Source organism: Aphelocoma coerulescens, chromosome 6, assembly GCF_041296385.1.
Source record: "Aphelocoma coerulescens isolate FSJ_1873_10779 chromosome 6, UR_Acoe_1.0, whole genome shotgun sequence".
Taxonomy (NCBI): Eukaryota; Metazoa; Chordata; class Aves; order Passeriformes; family Corvidae; genus Aphelocoma; species Aphelocoma coerulescens.
The window spans coordinates 34,986,830-35,005,382 of record NC_091020.1 but is presented as its reverse complement, the minus strand read 5'-3'; the positions used below and the strand labels follow the sequence as shown (position 1 = coordinate 35,005,382).

The following is an 18,553-nucleotide window of genomic DNA, read 5'->3' as shown; positions in this document are numbered from 1 at the left end:
AAGGGTCACTCGATCTCATTCCCAAAAAGAGGAATTGAGAACATCCAAACAAAGCTTCCAGCTGGGGTCCCTTACAAGGACACTGAGGGGCTGGAGCATGTCCAGGGCAGGGAACGGAGCTGGGGAGGGGCTGGAGCCCCAGGAGCAGCTGAGGGAGCTGGAAAGGGGCTCAGGCTGGAGCAAAGGAGGCTCAGGGGGGACCTTGTGGCTCTGCACAAGTCCCTGACAGGAGGGGGCAGCCGGGGGGGTCGGGCTCTGCTCCCAGGGAACAGGGACAGGAGAGAGGGAACGGCCTCAGGCTGGGCCAGGGGAGAGGCAGGTTGGATATTGGGAAATTCCTTAATGGAAAAGGTTTGTCCAGCCCTGGCACAGCTGCCCAGGGCAGTCTTGAAGTCCCCATCCCTGGAAGTGCTCAAAAGCCGTGTGGATGTGGCACTTAGGGATGGGTGGAGTTGATCTTTAGGGTCTTTTCCAAGCTTAACAGTTGCAATTCCAACTCCTCTGCTGCAGAACCATTCCTAACTCCCCACACACCACATAAACACGGAGGATTTTAAGTCAGGCCTAAGAGCTGCGCAGACGTTTGATGCCCAGGCTGAATTTTCTATTTCTGCATCTAAGAAGCCCCCAGCCTTGAGGACAAATTACCTGTAAAAGGTCCTAAAAATTGTATCTCCAAACCACACCAACCAAAGAGGATGAACCTTAGAAATGAACTCGTAGGACAGCATCAATTACATTCTTAAAACCAAAAACCCACACCAGTCCCCAATTGTTTACAAGTTTAATGACTTAGAAATCCGCATTTTTCAATACAAGCTTTGATTTTTAAAAAAAAAAAACTTATCAAAAATTCAGCATCATAATTCTGCTAATACAACTGCAATTTTTTTTAAAGAATATTTACAGAACTCCAATGTAAAATAAAACTTAAGCAGAGGAAAATTTCAGTAGAAAATTGCTTCAGCTGGCAGTAATATGGCTTCCTGATTGCTGAATTGATCAACAGGAAAAGGGAGAGAAATACTGGCATAACAAAATGTATTTCCTGTTTGCAGCTTTGCACAAGCACCCCATGGTTTAGGAACCACCACACATTGGCAAAGCTACTAAAAAACTATCTACCTTCTATCTGTAAACACATTAAGAAATATACTTTGTAAAGCAACCATAGAATTATCAAAAATCTGAGCTTAAAATCTGAGTGCAAATCAATTCACATTAAAAAAAACCACCTGTAATTGGAATTACTGAATTGATTTAAAAACTGGTTCTGGGACTCCTATTTCTGTGTTCTTCTGCTGGACCTTGTCTTCCTGTCCATCCCTCCAGTGCTCTGAGCTGCCCTTGCATCCTCTTCTCCAAGTTCTTTAGTTTTGTTTCTTCTTCCTTTTTGTAGGGACCCATTTTCATCACTCCCTATTTGCACATGGAAAAATGTCAATTTGTATCATCAATCAAACATTTTCCACAAAATTCCATCTTCACCTACATTGTTTTGACAGGAAATGTCCCCAATGACAACATTCCAAAGATTACATCTCTGAATTCAACAAACCAGATACCAACCCCACACTTCTGCACATCCAATATCCTTTAAGTTGGATCCCTGAGGATTTACAGCTATTTCTGAAAGTAGGTTAACATTAATGAGAGCACCAAAACCAATTAGCGGCCATTTGAGCTAAAATTCCTTCCACTGATATGTAAACCTAAAACAGAACCAACACCAAAGTCCTGCAAAAATGAAAACAGAGGAAGTTTTAGGGCAGGAAATTCCTCACTGTGTAGCCCTAAAGAGTTGCTGTCATTTCTACTTCAAGGCATTCATTTGATAATATTTTCTAATTGGGAGTTTTTAAGTCAAGCTGAAAACTCCAGGGAATATTTCAGGTGGCCAGCAGGACCACGGCAGTGATCGTCCCCCATCCTGGGCACTGGGGAGGCACCTCCAGTGCTGTGTCCAGTTTGGGTCCCTCAGGAAGGACATGGAGGGGCTGGAGCATGTCCAGAGATGGGAATGGAGCTGGGATCTTGGATCTTTTCCAACTTAAATGATCCCATCATTCTGTGCTCTCCATCAGCAGCCCCTGGAGTTCTGCACACATCACTCTTGTATCTACACATAACTCAGCCACCCTTAGAAAAGAGAAAGCCAATCCTTGCCTCACCTGATTTTAATCTCTTGGGTGCCACATCCTCTGCTGGCAGCTGGCATTTCCTTCTGCGAGAAGGGGGGGCTGCCTGTGGAGCAGGGTCACCCTCCTGGCCTTTTTCAGACTGATTCTCTTCAGAGCCAGTGGATGTCCCACTCAAATCCTGAGTTTCCAGAGTGCTTCCATTTTCTGGCAAGTCACCGCTTTTACGGAGAGAAGTAGAAGTAGCTGCCTCTAAGGTGAATTCCACCTTCCTCCTATTATTCCTCAGTTGCCTTGTTCTTCCCTGGCATGGATTATTCTGTGGAGATGCATCTTCACTTTCTTTAAGAATCCTCTTCTGGCCTCTGCCTCTGGGAAGGTTGGGTTTTCCCCTGAGAGAAGTGGGAGTTGTTTCTTCACAAGTGGAAGAAGTTGTTTTCTTCCTGCCCACCCTGGATGGATTTTCTTTCGCAGGTGGAGCTACTTCCATAAGTTTACTTTGTTCTTCAGGAATTCCATCCTTACCATCCTCTGGCAAACCTTGAAATGAGGTGGGGCTAAGAGCCAGTGAAGTGGTTGCTTGCCTTGAGCTCCCTTCTGAAAGATCCCTGTTTTCTTGGGAAAGGGAATTGTCCAAATTCCGTTTTGCTTCCCTACTGTTATTTTTCCTACCATTTTGTTTTGATAGGCCCTGTTTTCCCTGAACAGAGGGGGCAATTTCTTTCCTTCTGCCTCTTCTCAGTTGATTTTCTTTTCCAGATGGATCACAAGTTTCTAAGGGAACATTTTGCTCTTCTTTGGGAGCTTCTTCTCCATCACCTGCTGGCAAACCGCGTTTCCCTCGAAGAGAGATGGAATTGGCTGTGCGTGATGCCAGAGCAGTTTCTTTCCTTCTGCCCCTTCCTGGTGGCTTCTCCTTTGCACAGGACACTGCTTCCAAAGGCACACTTTGTTCTTCATGAGTACCCTCATCTTTAGTCTCCAACAAGCCACGTTTTCTCTGGAGAGGAGCTGAACTTTTTGCCTCTGCTGCTGGATCCATCTTTTTCCTTCTGTCCCTTGCTGAGGCATTCACTTTTGCCTGCACAGTTTTATTTCCCAGAGCTGGATTTTCATCTTCTCTCTCTGCCATCTTTTTACCATCCCCCTGCAGCACCCCACGCCTCGTTCTGACAGAAGGAGATCTGGTCTGTGATGCTGCAGCCACCTCGCGTCTCCTCCCCCGTCGTGGTGGATTGTCTTCTGTTGAAGAGGGAGCAGCTTCCAAAGCCGATTCCTGCTCCTGTACAGCCTCATCTTTGCTATGGTCTGCACTTAATGTTTGTTTTTCCACAAAGGCAGGACTAGCTATCTGTGGCACGGAATCAAGTTGCTTTCTCCTGCTCCTCCTTACCTGTGAAGGAGGATTTTCAGAATTCTCATGTTGATTACCTTTGTCAGTCATCCCTTCATCTTCCTCAGGTAAACTTTTTCCTTCAACCACTTTGGAACTGCTTTCTTCAAGCTGAAAATTAACTTTTTTACCTCTTCCTCTTTGACACATCATTGCATTTCTTTGTGCTGGATTCTCCTGCACGATTTCAGTTTGCTTTGCTTTAATTATTCCCCGTTCATTTCTCGTCCTCCTTTGAGCAGGACTGGCGCTGCCTGCAGCAGGGACTGCTGTGGCACCTGGGCTGGGCTGGTCCTTCCTGGCTTGGGCTGCACTGACACAAACAGAGCCCAAGGAATTCTGGAGAGAAGATTCATCCACTTCTGCTTCTGAGTTAAATTTGGGAGGAATTGGTTTTAGGCTGTTCACATTTTCAGAAAGTTCATCAGCTTTTTGCTCCAAAGAGTATTTTTTGCCTCTCCTGTTTCTAGCCCTGTTTGTTTCCAAGTTCTGAGCACTGACTGGCATTTTGTTTGTCTCTGCAGAAGGTGACTCTGCCTTTAATCTTCGAGCTGCCTCTGTTGTATTTTCCTGAGCATTTTCTGTTTCACATCCCTGAGAGCCTTTCATCTCATTTTTCACGTGGGATTGTGTTTCAGCATCAGTTTCAGCTGATGTTTCCTCAGTTTTCTGAATGTTTTGTGTATTTTCAAGTGCAACCCCACGAGCATCTGCTTTCATTTCAGCTGAGTGCTTTCTGTTTCTAGTACTTCTAAAAGACTTAACTCTTCTCTCTGTTGCCTTTAGTTCAAGTTTAGTGCCATTTTCAGATTTTTGTGCTGTGACAGCCTCAGGAGCTTTGTCACAAGTCTGTTCCTGTCTTTGTGTAACCTTTGGGGATGGGTCTTTACGAAGCTTTCTGGTTGCTCCATGAAGTTCTGCTGGAGAAGCTGCTTTACCTTGGTCATTCCTTGGTTGCCTCCCTTTTTTAGGTGGTTGCCTCCCTCTTTTGGGTGGAATCACTGGTTCTGTGTTCTCCACTCCTCTGCGCTTCCTCCTCGGTGACAGGAGCACTTCTTCACTGTCCTCTATCCCACTGTCATTAGCTTTGCTATCAGGTTCATTGGAACCTGTTTGCAGCTGACAAACTTCATTCTGAATGTTTCCAGGGTCTGTCTTTGTGCCTGGATCACCTTCAGTTTCTGACACATCACAGATGCCACAGTCCTGCAGATCCTGTTTGGTATCTGCAGCTGCTTTTTGTAGCACTGAAGAATCTTCAACACAAGACTCAAGATTTTTGTTTGGATGTTTTGACTCCTTCAGCTCTTTCCTTTTACCTCTACCTGGTCTCTCAGCAGCTCCAGGTGGTTCTACAGATGCAGCAATGTCAAGCCCTTCCTGATCAGGATGCTTTGGAACAACTTCTTGTATGCAACGCTTTGTCTTCCTTCCTCTTTCCTTATTTTCAGGTGTGATCACTCTCACCTCCTCCTGGGTATCAGGACTCTGTAATTCCTTTAAATTCACACCATTTTCACACAGCTTTTCTGCAGCAGGAGGCAGAGCCCTCCTTGGTCTGCCCCTTCTTGGTCTCTGGGCAGGCTGCTCTTCACCAGTTGAGTCCTCCTGTTGAAAATCTTCACCTTGGGAAACTTTTCCTTTCTTTTCTAGAACAGGGTAAAGAGCACAACCAAAAATTAGAATTACTGTGCCTGATCAAAGTATTTGTGAGTTTCCAATTTCCTGAGAGAGGCATCTTGCTCAAACAAGCCGGAAAACACTCTAATTTAGAAAGGAAGAAATACTTAACCAATTCCTATATTAAAGGCCAGGCTTCTGAAGTTGTTTAATTTATTTGGGAGGTCAAAGGGAAAAAGGGATCTTAGCTCAGGAAATAGCTGGGCTCACTGACAGAGCTTTAAACTGGATTTGAACTTCACGGTAACATTCATGACTTTGTATATTCATTATTCCTCTAAGCAAAGTATTTGTACTTACCATGTTTATGACTGGAATTAGAACCAGGAAGTGTAATTTCTTCCTGAGAATCCATAGCATTTACTGGTCTGACCTAAGGGAGTAAACAACAACTAATAAATGGATGAACTTATTGGAGCCAACCAACACCAGATGAATGTACACCAATATTTATAAAAATTCTTGTCAAATCCTTTTCGTTACAAATTAAATCAATTAGTCTTATAACTATATCCATTTATCTGACAGAAGCACACAAACATAGCAAACTTAATTCTTGCTATCGAGAGTGAAAGAGAACAAACATTGTGGAGAAGCATCTAAACAACTGCTCAAAGGGAATTTGGGGTATTGAAGAGAAATTGAGTGTTCTGTAGTGTTTTATTGTAGTTCTAAGCACTAAGCCCAGTGATACTCAGCATTTTACCCATGGCATATGAAAATCAAACCCACTTTTTCAGTGATAAATGATACTGGGAGTGATGGCAGCACATCTCCACTGAAGATCAAGATTCTTCTCACAATAAAAACCAGCACCAGAATGAACCAGGCTGGGCACAGACATCACCAAACCTGACCCACTGGATGGAGAGCCTGACTTTTCCCACCTGTAATGGTCACAGTGGAATGGTGAATGAGATGCCGGGAATGCCACTTTTATAGTAAGCCTGTTTTTAATGCCACTTGGCTGGTGATTCTTTAAACAATCTTAGAACACTCATTCGTGACAGATCCCTTCAAATAGATACATTTTAACACACGCAAATGCAGCTGTCCCTAAATGTTGCAAGATACAAGATGTCATACTAGGAAGCCTGAATTCATTTCAAGCACAGGTTCCAAAGTCTAAAAACATGCCTTCCAAAAGTTAAAATGTTTTACCTTCTTTTCCTCTGGGGTACCAAACATTTCTGTCACTCCAGCATAGTCCACTTCAGAATCAGCAGATTTCTGCCTGGGTTCTGCCATGAGCCTTTGCAGCCCCACAAAATCCTCAACTGGTTGATATTTCTCTTTAGGAGACTTCATTAATCTGCTAATTCCAAACATGTTTTCTATGGGCTCAATTTTCTCCTTTGGCGTCTGGAAAATGCGGCTGATCCCAACCATGTCCTCCACGGGTTGGGATTTCAGCTTTGGGGCCTTCTTGGTTGAAGTCACACTTGGTACAGCTTTTATGGCTTCCCTGCTCTCTGCTGGAGTCTCCAGCAACCTCTGCAAGGCAATTTCATCTGAGGCTGGTTCCAACTCTTGCTGTGGGCTCCTCATGAGATGCCTGATGCCTGACAAAGCCTCTACAGGCTCCAATTTCTGATCTGGGGTCTTCAAGAGCTGTCTGACACCTGACAAAGCCTCTACAGGCTCCAATTTCTGATCTGGAGTCTTCAAGAGCTGTCTGATGCCTGACAAAGCCTCTACAGGCTCCAATTTCTGATCTGGGGTCTTTAAGAGCTGTCTGATGCCTGACAAAGCCTCTACAGGCTTTGTCTTCTGCTTTGGGGTCTTCATGAGCCTCTTGATACCCGACAAAGCCTCTACAGGCTTTGTTTTCTGCTTTGGGGTCTTCATGAGCCTCTTGATACCTGACAAAGCCTCTACAGGCTTTGTTTTCTGCTTTGGGGTCTTCATGAGCCTCTTGATACCTGACAAAACCTCTCCTGGTTCTGACCTTTGCACAGGCGTCCTTAAAATCTTCCTTTTGCCTGACATGACCTCAACTGGCTCCAACTCCTGCTTTGGAGTCCTCCTTTTACTTCCTGATTTCACCAGAGATGGAGATTTTTCTGGAATTACTGCCAAACTATCCACATCATCTTCATGCACAGCTTTTCTTTTTTCAGGAGTTTTTGTGGCTATTTCATCAAACATGGATGGAGATGACTCCTCTCTCAGAAAGTGGAATATGCCTGAACTCTCTTGCTTCTGTTCTGAAGCATCTGAATTATTTAATGGTGACACCATCATCTCTCCTGAAATAAGCAGTAGATTTATGTCATTTGGAAAATAAATTAAGCAGAAAATCCTGTAGAATTAAAAATCTACTCAAATACAATCTTCTAGAAAAGAAAATGCAAACACGTGCATGGGTTTGTTGCCATGTCTGAAACAACACTTCAACAGTTTGAAGTTTCACACCAAATAAAATGAATGATAAATTATCCTACTCAGAAATTAACTGGAACTACAACATTTTCTTCTAATACCTCATAAATTTCAATGGTTCCTTTCATGGGTTACTGGCTGCTTCACCTCAGTTAAGTCTGCCTAGGCTGAGATTGCTGCTAACCCAAAATATACCTAAACATTCCTTTTTTTAAACCTACCAGATTCCTCAGGAGTGTGCAAGTCAGAAATGTCCCCTGCAGCACACAGTGGTGTGAACTCAGCATTCTGAGCAGCAGCCAAAGGTAATGTTCTTCCATCCTGATTTTTCGGAGTTTGAAACATTTCAGGCATTCCTAGAAATTGTATTTGGAGAAATGAGCACATGTTTTGACAAAAGAACTGCACAGCTGGCAGAGTGAGCAGCAGACTTTAAAATCTCACCTGTGAAGCTTTCATCCATATCCATGTTTAGCTTCAGCATGGGATTTTTTACCACTTTAGGGACATGTCCAGCAGATCTGATTGTGGTGGAATAAGCTCTACCTACAACTATAGTAGCAGGTGACTCTGCATGACCTGTGCTGAAGTGATCTTTTATTTTCTTCTCTGGAGTCTGCAGAGGTAAAGGAAAAAGAAAATAAAGAGTTATTAACCCAAGATTCTTCTTGCTGGAAGACGTGGCCAAGCTCCTTCCACCATTTATCACTAGTCCTGGTTAACTGGGAGGTTCCAGATGACTGGAGGATGTCCAGTGTCAAAAAGGGTTGGAAGGCCCAGCCAGCCTGAGATTAGGAAAGGAAAGGCAGGTCCTGCCTGATTTTTATGATCAGAGGTTGGACTCCATGATCTTGGAGGTCTTTTCCAACCTTAAAAATTTCGTGATTCCTTTTGTACAAATTTCCATTTCCCACATGCTGTGAGAGACATCAACCCCCGTTTTATACCACACCAGGAGCTTCCAGCTTCTCTATCAAAATCCACCCAAGCTGTTTGGTGGTCATGCAAGAAAATAAAACAAAGAAAGACAAAAAAGGATACCTTTGGTGGGTGGTTTATCCTCTTCAGGGGTCTTCCTTTACGGACACTTTTTTTAGCAATCTTTGACTGTGGTCTTGCAACTCCCAATTTTACCACTTCTGCCCAAGATTTTGCAACTAGAAGCAAATGAGAAAAAAACACTTCAACTCTCAGCTGTGTAAATGGAAGTTGACAATTTTATTTCTTTACAGTTCCCATACATTTTCTGCAGTCTGCCAGAGGAAAGTGTTTGTTATTACCTGACAATACCTAAAGTGTTCTCTGAAATATTTTCAATTCGAAAACCCAGTTTCACCTTAAGTTTAAGAAGAGTACAAGTACCCAGTGTGGCTTTCCACACCAAAACAATGAGCTTCACACAGTGTCCAACACAGCTCAGATCCTACAACTGAACTCTGACCCTGTTCCTTCCTTCCTCTTGTGTAAGGAACTCATTTTTCCCAACAGAAACTTGCCATGAGCCTTTCAGCCTTGTTCATTACAGATGAGCTTTCCTGTGGTGAGATTTAACTTAAGAGAAATTGTTTCTAAGTGAAGTTTCTTTCACCACTTCCTGAGCAATTTCAGTCAGGAAAACTATTTATTTATCCTGCATTTAGATCTACACAGACTTCCCATAATTTTTCTTGTATCACCTTCTCCTTGTGACACACTCCCAAAATTCCTGAAACAAGGTTACCTTCATCACAGCATCATTCTGTACACAGCAGTGGGAGCAGGGAATTACAGCTGTGGAATAAATGAAGCTGGAAGTTGTAGGACACCTGCCTTGTTTACTTCAGGAAAAAAATTTATCAAAACACAAGGATCATATAAAAGAAATGATTTTTTAAAGTAGAGATAAAAAGGGGGAATGCTGTTCCTAAAGAAAAGGATGTTATTACTCTCTTGTCAGAATTGCTATGTCAGTCTGTAAATAAAAAGAACTTTGAAAAGCTGACATTGCCAGGATGTGCAAGATGCAGAGAAAAATGCCAAGCATCCAGGAAATTATCTGAAAAAGCACTGGAAACAGAGTTTTATTTTGGATCTGAAATTTTAAGAGCTGTGATGTTCTTTTCATGTTACAGAAGGAACTGACGCAGTGATATTAAAAAGCACATTACAAAGAGGTGGTGAGAAATGGAGTGCCATCAATATTTGTCAACAGCTCTGCTGCCATTAAAATGAACAGAATAATAAAAAGCAATAAAAATTCCTGGGTGAATGGGGAATTTGACTTTGTCAAACTGATTTCACTGATGAAAAGAGGTGACAAATACACCCTACCTAAAAGTTTATTCAAAATTCAAAACTCGAAGAACCAGAGCTCCCCTATTACAGTTTCCAATGCTGTCAAAACTATTTCAAATCAGTGCTCAACTTGAGAATTCTGAAGATTTGAAAGTAACACCCATTTATGATCTTATTTTTTATTTCTATCCACTATGTACCACTGTGAGTTGTTAAACTCAGTCCAGTTCCCAGACAAAGGTTGTGAGCCTTGTATAAAAATAAGGCACAAAGTCAAGCTGCATTGCTATAAAAAGTCACGTTTTTGAAAACAAAATGGATGTGATAAACATGGCTTGGTTTAACACTACTCGAACTTGACAGATTTTAAAGATCTTGACTCTAACCCTGCAAAGAGAATGTTAATTTTATCTTTTTTCAATGTCTGAACTTTAAGATTTGTGTTTAAATGAGTTTATAGATGCTTTAATAAATCTGCTTTATGAATGAGAAAATGCAACACTTTGCACTTCCAAGAAGCCCAGCAGATTTCAGAAGATTCACCAATTATTTGGTGCATAACAAAAAGGCCTTCTCCAGTTTGGTTCCTGTATTTTAAAGCATGAAAGTGAATATTAAAAATTATCTGTTGAAACCAACCTAATAAATTGGCACTGGAGGCACCACTTCTCCTCTTGGCAGTGATAACAGCCACAGCCCCACCTCTGCTCTTCATGGCAGTGCCCTTCAAACCCAGCTGGGCACTTCTGGTTGACTTGGTGGGTGTCACTGTCGCAAAGGCTTTGGCATCCTGGGCAGCAGGAGAAGATTTCGGTGTTTTCCCTTGGACACCACTTCTCTCCTTTGGATCCACGTCTTCAGCGCCAGTATCCTTCTCCTCTGCAATTGGGAATGGTGTGGGGGGCTGGGAGATGGAGAAACGCCCTTTCCTGAAAGGGGCTGGAGAGCCTGAAGGAACTTTGGGTGTTGCCTTCCCTGACAGAGGGAATGAGGCACCTGGGGACTGCTGGGCTGGGGAATTTTTGGGTGACCTTTTTTCTTCCTGGTAAAAAAAAAAATAGACATTAGTGAATGGAGGATATTTCCTTCTTTTTAATGAGGTGATCTGTCCAGGGGACCCCTGCCTGAGACCGGGATTATTTTACTCTTTTCAGGAATGATACAGGGAATGATTCCTAAACTGTTGATCAAGTTTGGGGCTAAGTTTGGCAGGAGGGTTTACCTTCCTTTTCATCCTCACACTTTCCCATCCTTACCCTTCGTCCATCCCCAACCACCAATTAAATCATTTTATGTCAAATTTAGATTCAGATTGGTTGATTTTTAATTTTTAGTCTGTTTTTTCCTTGTGTGTTTTACCCATCCATTAAGTAGTAGAGCGACCTCGCCAATGAACTTTGTGGCACTTTCACCTTAAAATAAACCTGGTTTTGCTGATGCCTTTTCTGATGGTTCAAATCACTCATGAGTGACACCAGCATGCATCACATAAGATTTACCACTCATTTTGATTTAATAAATAATAGAATAAATACACAGAATTTATAAATTCTGAGCACAGTAATGGACTCAGCAATTTGATTGCTCGTAACATTTACCTGATCTATCAAGTGCTTCAACCCCTGAGCCTTTTTGAGCACAGCCCGAGGAGAGTTTCCGTAGGGTAAACTCCGTCTGGCAGGGAGAGCGCCTCTTTTCAAGGGAGAGTTGGGAGGCAAACTTTTATCAAAGAGTTCTGGACTCAGATGACCACCAAAAGAAACTCTTTTTCTTTTTCCCGAAGTTTGAGGGAGCATCTCACCACTCCTCTTCTTCTGAGAGATTCTTTTTGTCTTGCCTGAAAAGAACAATTGAAAATGTTTTTACATTACCTAAGAAACCGAGGCAGCATTTTAAGCCTTCTTCGTGCATTTCAAAGTTGGAAACAAACCCAAAGAAACTTACATTTGACCATAACAATGCACAATATGTATAAAATGTCCTGGATTTAATCTGTTTCTCTTTAAGGTAACTCCATGATAAATATTTTACAATTAGTGTCAGCAACTGGTTCTGCATTTTATCCCAGTGGAAGAATTCTTAGGAAAGTGTTACAGCATTTCTCTAATATAAAAAACAAGGCAGGGGATCCAATGTATTTACCTGAATCTTCTCCATGCAAGAGGCCAGGAGTTTTAGTTTCTGAGCCAGGCTCAGTGACTTTGAGCTCAGCAGCACTTCCAGACCTTCTCTTGGCTGATGGTCTCCGAGGTGTTGCAGCACTGGCATCTTCCAAATCCTGGTTTTGGTGATACCCCTCCACGCCGAGCTCTGCTGGAGTTCCACTGGCTTTTCTGCCTGAATCATGATGTTCCTGACCAGCGTTTGTCTCCAGTGCTGTTTCAGTCAGCACTCCAGAGGTCCTTGGCCTTCCTCTTTTCCTTCCAGAGCCAGGTGTCTGAGCAGCAGGAGATGCCATTATCCCTTCTGAAGCCAGTGCCTCTGAATGGACACTTTTGTCCAAGAAATTTTTACTCTGCCTGCTGTTTCTTCTGGGACTCTTGGAATTAGAGAGAGAGGCAGAGGTTTCACAATGTCCCACCTTCGAGTTATCCAGGTTTGCCTGATCCCAGATTTCTTTCAGCACTTCTTGGACAGGTTTTCCTGGTGTTTGTTGTTTGCTGTTTCGTCTTTGCTTTAAGCATTTGTCTTCTGGCAAAGGCAGTTGTGTGCTATCAATTCTGCACACTGAATCTTCCCCTGGAGCTCCAGCTGGGATTTCTGGAAGAGACTTCAGTTTCAAGGACCCACGCCGTGGGGTTCTTGGAGTCTCAGGATTTCCAGGATTCATTCCACTGGCTTCTTTGGGAGGTGACACGAACAGAGACCGAGGACTCTTCCTCCTGGGCGTTGGTGTGGACAGCACACATTTGCCTCCTTCAGCAGCGCTGGGGGTGGGGGCTGTGGGGCTGCATATTGTCCCTTTAGCTGGACAATCCAACCTTTCTATGGAGCACTGCTGCAGTGAAAACGGGGAATTCCTGTGGTTCTCCTTGCTGGGTTTGGGTGTAACTGCAGAATGTTTGCATCTGCCTGGTGTCCCTATTTCCTTAGGATCCTGCAGAGGACTCTGACCGGTATCTCCTGACACCTCCTTTGAAATGGGAGTTCGAGGACTCCTGGTAAAACTCTTCCTGGGAGTTCTTCCTACAGCTGACAGCTGCTTAGATCCTGAGCTGTTTCCTTCTTCTCTTCTTACAATTGTACATTGTTCAGTATTTTCCCTTCTGCCTGTTTCCTTTCCTTTAGTCGTGCTGCCCAGATCAAAAAGATGACTCAGGGATGAAATGGGAGCATTTGGTTCTGGCAGAACACTCCCAGGGTCTCCTTTTGCAGCTCGTTGAGAGGCACTTCCCCTGTGCAGAGGTTTTTCCACTTTCAGCTCATTCTTCAGATTTTCATAGAGTTTGCTAAAGGGAGACATTTCATTTTGCTTTTTAAGAACATGGTGTATTCTCTGGGAAGATTTGGGTGTTCGGAGTTTGACAGGGAAAGCTTCAGGAAGATTTTCCTCTGGAGTTTGTTTATTTCCATTGGCATTTTTCTCTTCACACTCAGCATTATCTACAAAGTAAGCAAAACAAAACAAAAATACAGACGCAGAGTTACTTCAAAATTGTAGAACTACACATATAAGTTCCATAAATACAGATTAAAAATTCCTTCTTTTCCCTCCCAAGATGGTCAACCAGGATCTACTGAAATGGAACACTTGGAAGCAGCCTGGGCTTTTTGCATTGGAACAAAAATCTGTCAGAAATGATAATAAAGAACCTTCTCTGAAACTAAGGATTATTTAAGATAAGAAGGATGAGAAGGTAAAGCCCTGGTATTTAACCAATCTATGGGTTATAATCATCTAGAATTAGCAGCTCTAGATTTTTCTGGTTCTAGAAGAAACAGCTCCTGTAAACAATTATTTCAATATCTACCAGGTACCTCCAAAATTACACGTTTCAATTTTTTATTAGGAAAGAATGCATGAGAGAATGCAGTATTTGCTTAAAAAAGGTGTAGCTGTAGGTCAGCAGAGAAGTTCAAGTTAACTTTTAATGACAGAGGTGAATTCACATCTGTCACGATGAGATCCAAGCGTGATGTGATAATTGCTGACATAGCAAGGTGTTCTCAGATTGAAAAGTCTTAAAATGCCTTTTTCCCCTCCTTTAACCTTGTTTCAATTCTTATGCTAAGCAAAAATGCAGTTAAGGGGACAAAAGCAAACAAAGTCCCCAGAAAAGAGGAACCAACCTGAAGCATCAAGGCTTTTAGCTCCTGAAGTTTGTTTGTGTAATAATTCCACTCCTGCCACCTGCTGAACATGAAGAACCTGTAAATTTGTACAACATTACAGCAGAGCAACAAAGATTTTACAGTTTAGCTTTCAATTCTACATTGAAAAAAACTACTTATGAGAGACATGCATTGTCCCTAAACAGGCATTAAAGTATTTAAATTAAATCCTTGAACTTTGCAATAGTTAACATTGACTAATACATTTGAGACTCTAAAGAGGAGAGGTTTATCTTGTTTTATCATTTAAATTCTGAGCTGTCAAAGCAGCTGTAAAATCACAATAAAAACACTCGAATCTCCCCTTCTTACCAGACCCAGTGGAAGATTTATAGCTCTATCTGTATTAATAACATCATGAATTATTAATTCTCTTTTACCAAAAACAGATAAATTTTTGACTAAAATTTAGACTAAAAATTACTAAATTTTGAAGAGCCTTTATCTGAAGGAGTTTATTTGTATTTTAGACAGAAAGGAACTTCAGGGCTGAAAAACTACTCCTAAGAAGAAAACAGAACAAGGAAATAAAAAGCCATATCACTACTACCGATGTATTGGTAAAGAAAATGCCCACAGCCACAAATTTACCTGCAGAGTTTCATCTTTTGGAGACCTGGAACGCCTCTTTTTCGGAGTTGATTGCAGAGGATATTCAAACCTGAAAGAAATATTTTAAAATACTATTTTTTGTCAAATAGTTGATGACTTAAATTTCTGTTATTAAGAGGAATGACCTAGGAATAGCTGTCCCTTCCCAACAATGCACACATCTCAATTTGAAAGGCTTTAGCAACTTAAAACCACTTTCAATTTCTCCCTAAAACTGACAACTCTTAAAACAAAATCAGAATGATCTCTCTAGACAGTTCTATCTTTATTGATTTAGCTTAATGTAATATAAGTGATAAAAAGATATCTTTAAGCAATCCTGCCTTCTCATGAAGGCCTGTAAGACTTTATGAACTAAACTTCATTAATTTACACTCTAGAATCAAATAATTAAAGTGTGGCCCTGGCACCCACCTGAAAGAACGATCAATAATGGTTAACACATCTCCGTGCTTCAGGAGAACAGGCTGCTCAAAGCAAGCCCCATTCAGCTGCGTGGGGTTTACTGTGCTTAAATTAGTCAGGACTGCCTGAAAATCAAACAAAGAGTTCAGTGACTGCCGAGATGCACCAAGGCAATGCATATTTCAGTAAAACATGAGCATCTCACCTCCTTGTTCTCATTTATCTCAATTTTGCAGTGCTCGTTGGACACCCACGGCAGCCGCATGCGGATGTCACATTCTGTTTTCCTGGAGGGAAACACAAGTTCAGTTTCACACAAAACACAGGGAAATCTGCTGTAGAATTAGGGAATTTCCCAACATTTTAGTTAATAATGGTACAGCAGCAGAATTTCTCAAATTTGAAGAAAATCTCTAATGCTTTTGATTTGCTGTTGGTCTTATCACTTATCACTTTTATTCCCTTCCCCACATTTCCTGTGGCAAGAAATTTAAAAGTCAATCAATAAATAGAAGTAGTTCTGGCAAGGAAAGGACAAGTAATAAAATAAAGTTCAGCTTTCTACCGTAACATCAACCTTAATCCAGTCTCACCTTCCCTCCCTCTTTACACCATTCCTCCATTAACATTTATTTTTGTAAATAAGCATTAAAAGACCTGATCTGCAGGAAAACACTCATTATTTCAGTGTATGCAAGCAAATTCTCACCTTCCAAATAAACAAGAAGTTGAGGTGAGCGGAAAAACAATTCCATCAGTCCCATTCCTTTTAATGACAACGATTTCCCCATAGCGTGGCATCTTCAAATATAAAGAACCTTACCTATAAAAAACATGCAGATTACTCATCCTAATTTGGTTTACATGCTTACAATAGTAAATTGATGTAAATTTTTATGTTTTATTTTTGTTCCAGAGATGAGATATTTCCCAATGGGCAGCAGAAGAATCTCGGTGCTGTTTACATGTGCTTGTTTCGCTGTGTAGAAAACTGGGAATATGTTTATATAAATTGTTAAGACTACTCACAGGTATTCAGGAGATTTTTGCTACCCATCAGAACCTTGGAAAGGTTCAGGAGCAACACAGATTATATTTTGTCCCGTAAGCAACTTAAAAACTCACTCCTCCTCAGCTAAATCCGAATCTTTCCATCTCTTACCTAGACGGAAATTCTCAGATTTAAATTTAAAACAGAGACCAAATGACTGCAGTTGTATGCTCCAGGAAAAGCAGGGATAGGGGCATCAGCTCCCAGGAGCACTGGCAGGAAGAGCTGGGAAGAGGCTGGAAGTCGGGAAATTGCCGATCTCTGTCGCGATGGGCTGCGACAGAGCTGAGAGGGAAGCAAGGGCAGATCTCTGCGTGCACAGATCGCGGCAGGAGGAGAAACAACACCTGGCGTAAGAACCCCAAAGCCACAGCACAACCGATGCACTTTTTATGTATTTCCATGTAACGCATTACTTAATGTGTAAATGCGATTGCCACAAGCGAGCCTTAAGGAAACATCTTTATAAACACTCCATATTTGAAAGCAGCAAGGTAAAAACAACGGAATTAAAAGCAGTTAAGAGAGACCCTCATGGAATTTTTGGGTCGGTTTCATGCGATAAACACTTGTTGACAACAGGACACAACTTTGGGGCGAACCCGGCAGTCTTTTAGGGAACGCAAATACATACTCGGTATCCCGTACCGAGAGTTCCCTGTCCACGGCAGCCATCAACTCCTACAAGCCAAAAAAGGCACATGAGCTGCAGATGCCGAAGTTTATAAGCCAGGGCTCCGGGCGGTCACGGCACAGGTAAACACCGGGGGAGAAGGGGGCAGCAGCCACCACGGCAGGGGCAAGAGCCATCATGGGGGGGGGGGGGGTAGGTGGCCACCGAGGGAAAGATGTCAGGCGGCCCAACTCCTCCCCGCGGTCCCCCTCACCCCAAAGCCGCGTCCCCCCGGCCTCGCTCCCCTCACCCGCTCGCCCACCCGTACCTGGATCTGTCAGAGCCCTGAGGGGCCCCGTGCGGCGGCGTCCGACGCGCCCCCCCCCGCGCTCCCGGCACGGCGCGACGCCGACTGAGCCCTTCCCGCGCGCGCGCGCCGGCCCCCGAGACCTCGCACTGAGCGACCCATTCCCCCCCCCTCCCCACCACGGCTGTATTCCTCCGCCAGGCACCGAAACGGAGCCGCCGGCAGCCGCGCAGACAGACGGACAGGAGCGGCAGCCGCCGCCCGCGCCTGCCGGCAGCAGCCGTGGCTGAGGGCCAGCACCGAGCCCTTCCGGCCGTGACAAGCGGCACCGGACAGAGGGACTCTTTTAGCTTTACCCCGTGCCGGAACGGCGGAAGGAGAAACGAACGCACCTAGGTGACCGTTGAACATTCGAAAAGGAGCGCGGCGGCCTCTGATTGGCGGAGGGGGCGGCGCGCGGCGCGCAGCGGAGCCAATGAGAAGCGGCGAGGGCGGTTTGAGTTCAAACGGAGGCGCCGCCCCCCGGAGCCGCTCCCGCCTCAGGCGCCGCCCGGGGCGGGGCGGAGCCCCCGCGGAGCCCCCGCGGAGCCCCCGCGGAGCCCCCCGGGCCCTCATGGCAGGGGCGGGCCCGGACTCGGGGTCCTGACCGAACCTGTGCCTGAACTTGGATCTGTACCTGTGCCCCAGCCTAAATCTGTACTTGTGCCCGGACCTGAAGCAGTATATGAACCCGTGCTTGTACCTGTACCGCTGTCCATACCTGCACATGAACCTGGACCTAAATCTGTACCTGTGCATAAAGCTGTCCTGTACCTGTGCCTGAATCTGTACCTGAGCCTGTAGCCATAACAGTACCTGCGCTTATACCTGGATCTGTACCTGAACCTGAACTTGTACCTCAACCTTTACCCATTCCTGTGCCTGTACCTGAATCTGTACCTGAATCTCTACCTGTACCTGTGCCCATACCTGTGCCTGAACCTTTATATCTGTATCTGAACCCATACCCAAACCTGTGCCTATATCTGAACCCGAACCTCGATCTGTACCTGAACCTAAACCTGGATCAGTACCTGAACCTGGATCTGTACCTAAACCTAAACCTGGATCTGTACCTGAACCTAAACCTGGATCTGTACTTGAACCTAAACCTGGATCAGTACCTGAACCTGGATCTGTACCTGAACCTAAACCCGGATCAGTACTTGAACCTAAACCTGAACCTAAACCTGGATCTGTACCTGAATCTAAATCTGAACCTGGATCTGTACTTGAACCTAAACCTGGATCAGTACCTGAACCTGGATCTGTACCTGAACCTAAACCCGGATCAGTACCTGAACCTGAACCTGGATCTGTACCTGAA

General features: G+C 43.7%; 1 protein-coding gene across 2 annotated transcripts; it reads right to left on the bottom strand.

Annotated features, from left to right (window-relative positions):
* Positions 1 to 770: 770 nt before the first annotated feature.
* MKI67 (marker of proliferation Ki-67) lies at positions 771 to 17,291 on the bottom strand. Of its 2 annotated transcripts, none has more exons than XM_069020284.1 (16): positions 17,209 to 17,291; positions 15,926 to 16,039; positions 15,422 to 15,503; positions 15,226 to 15,341; positions 14,791 to 14,860; positions 14,158 to 14,236; positions 12,010 to 13,470; positions 11,466 to 11,704; positions 10,507 to 10,909; positions 8,635 to 8,750; positions 8,038 to 8,209; positions 7,815 to 7,949; positions 6,373 to 7,460; positions 5,512 to 5,584; positions 2,172 to 5,180; positions 771 to 1,419 (listed from the first exon to the last, which is right to left on the bottom strand). In XM_069020284.1, the coding sequence occupies exons 2-16, from the start codon at positions 16,015 to 16,017 to the stop codon at positions 1,283 to 1,285; spliced, it is 7,272 nt and encodes a 2,423-aa protein (XP_068876385.1). In that variant the 5' UTR covers positions 16,018 to 16,039; positions 17,209 to 17,291; the 3' UTR covers positions 771 to 1,282. The 2 variants fall into 2 exon arrangements, with proteins under 2 accessions (XP_068876385.1, XP_068876387.1); XM_069020286.1 differs by having other exon boundaries at positions 14,158 to 14,221.
* Between the last annotated feature and the right edge of the window lie 1,262 nt (positions 17,292 to 18,553).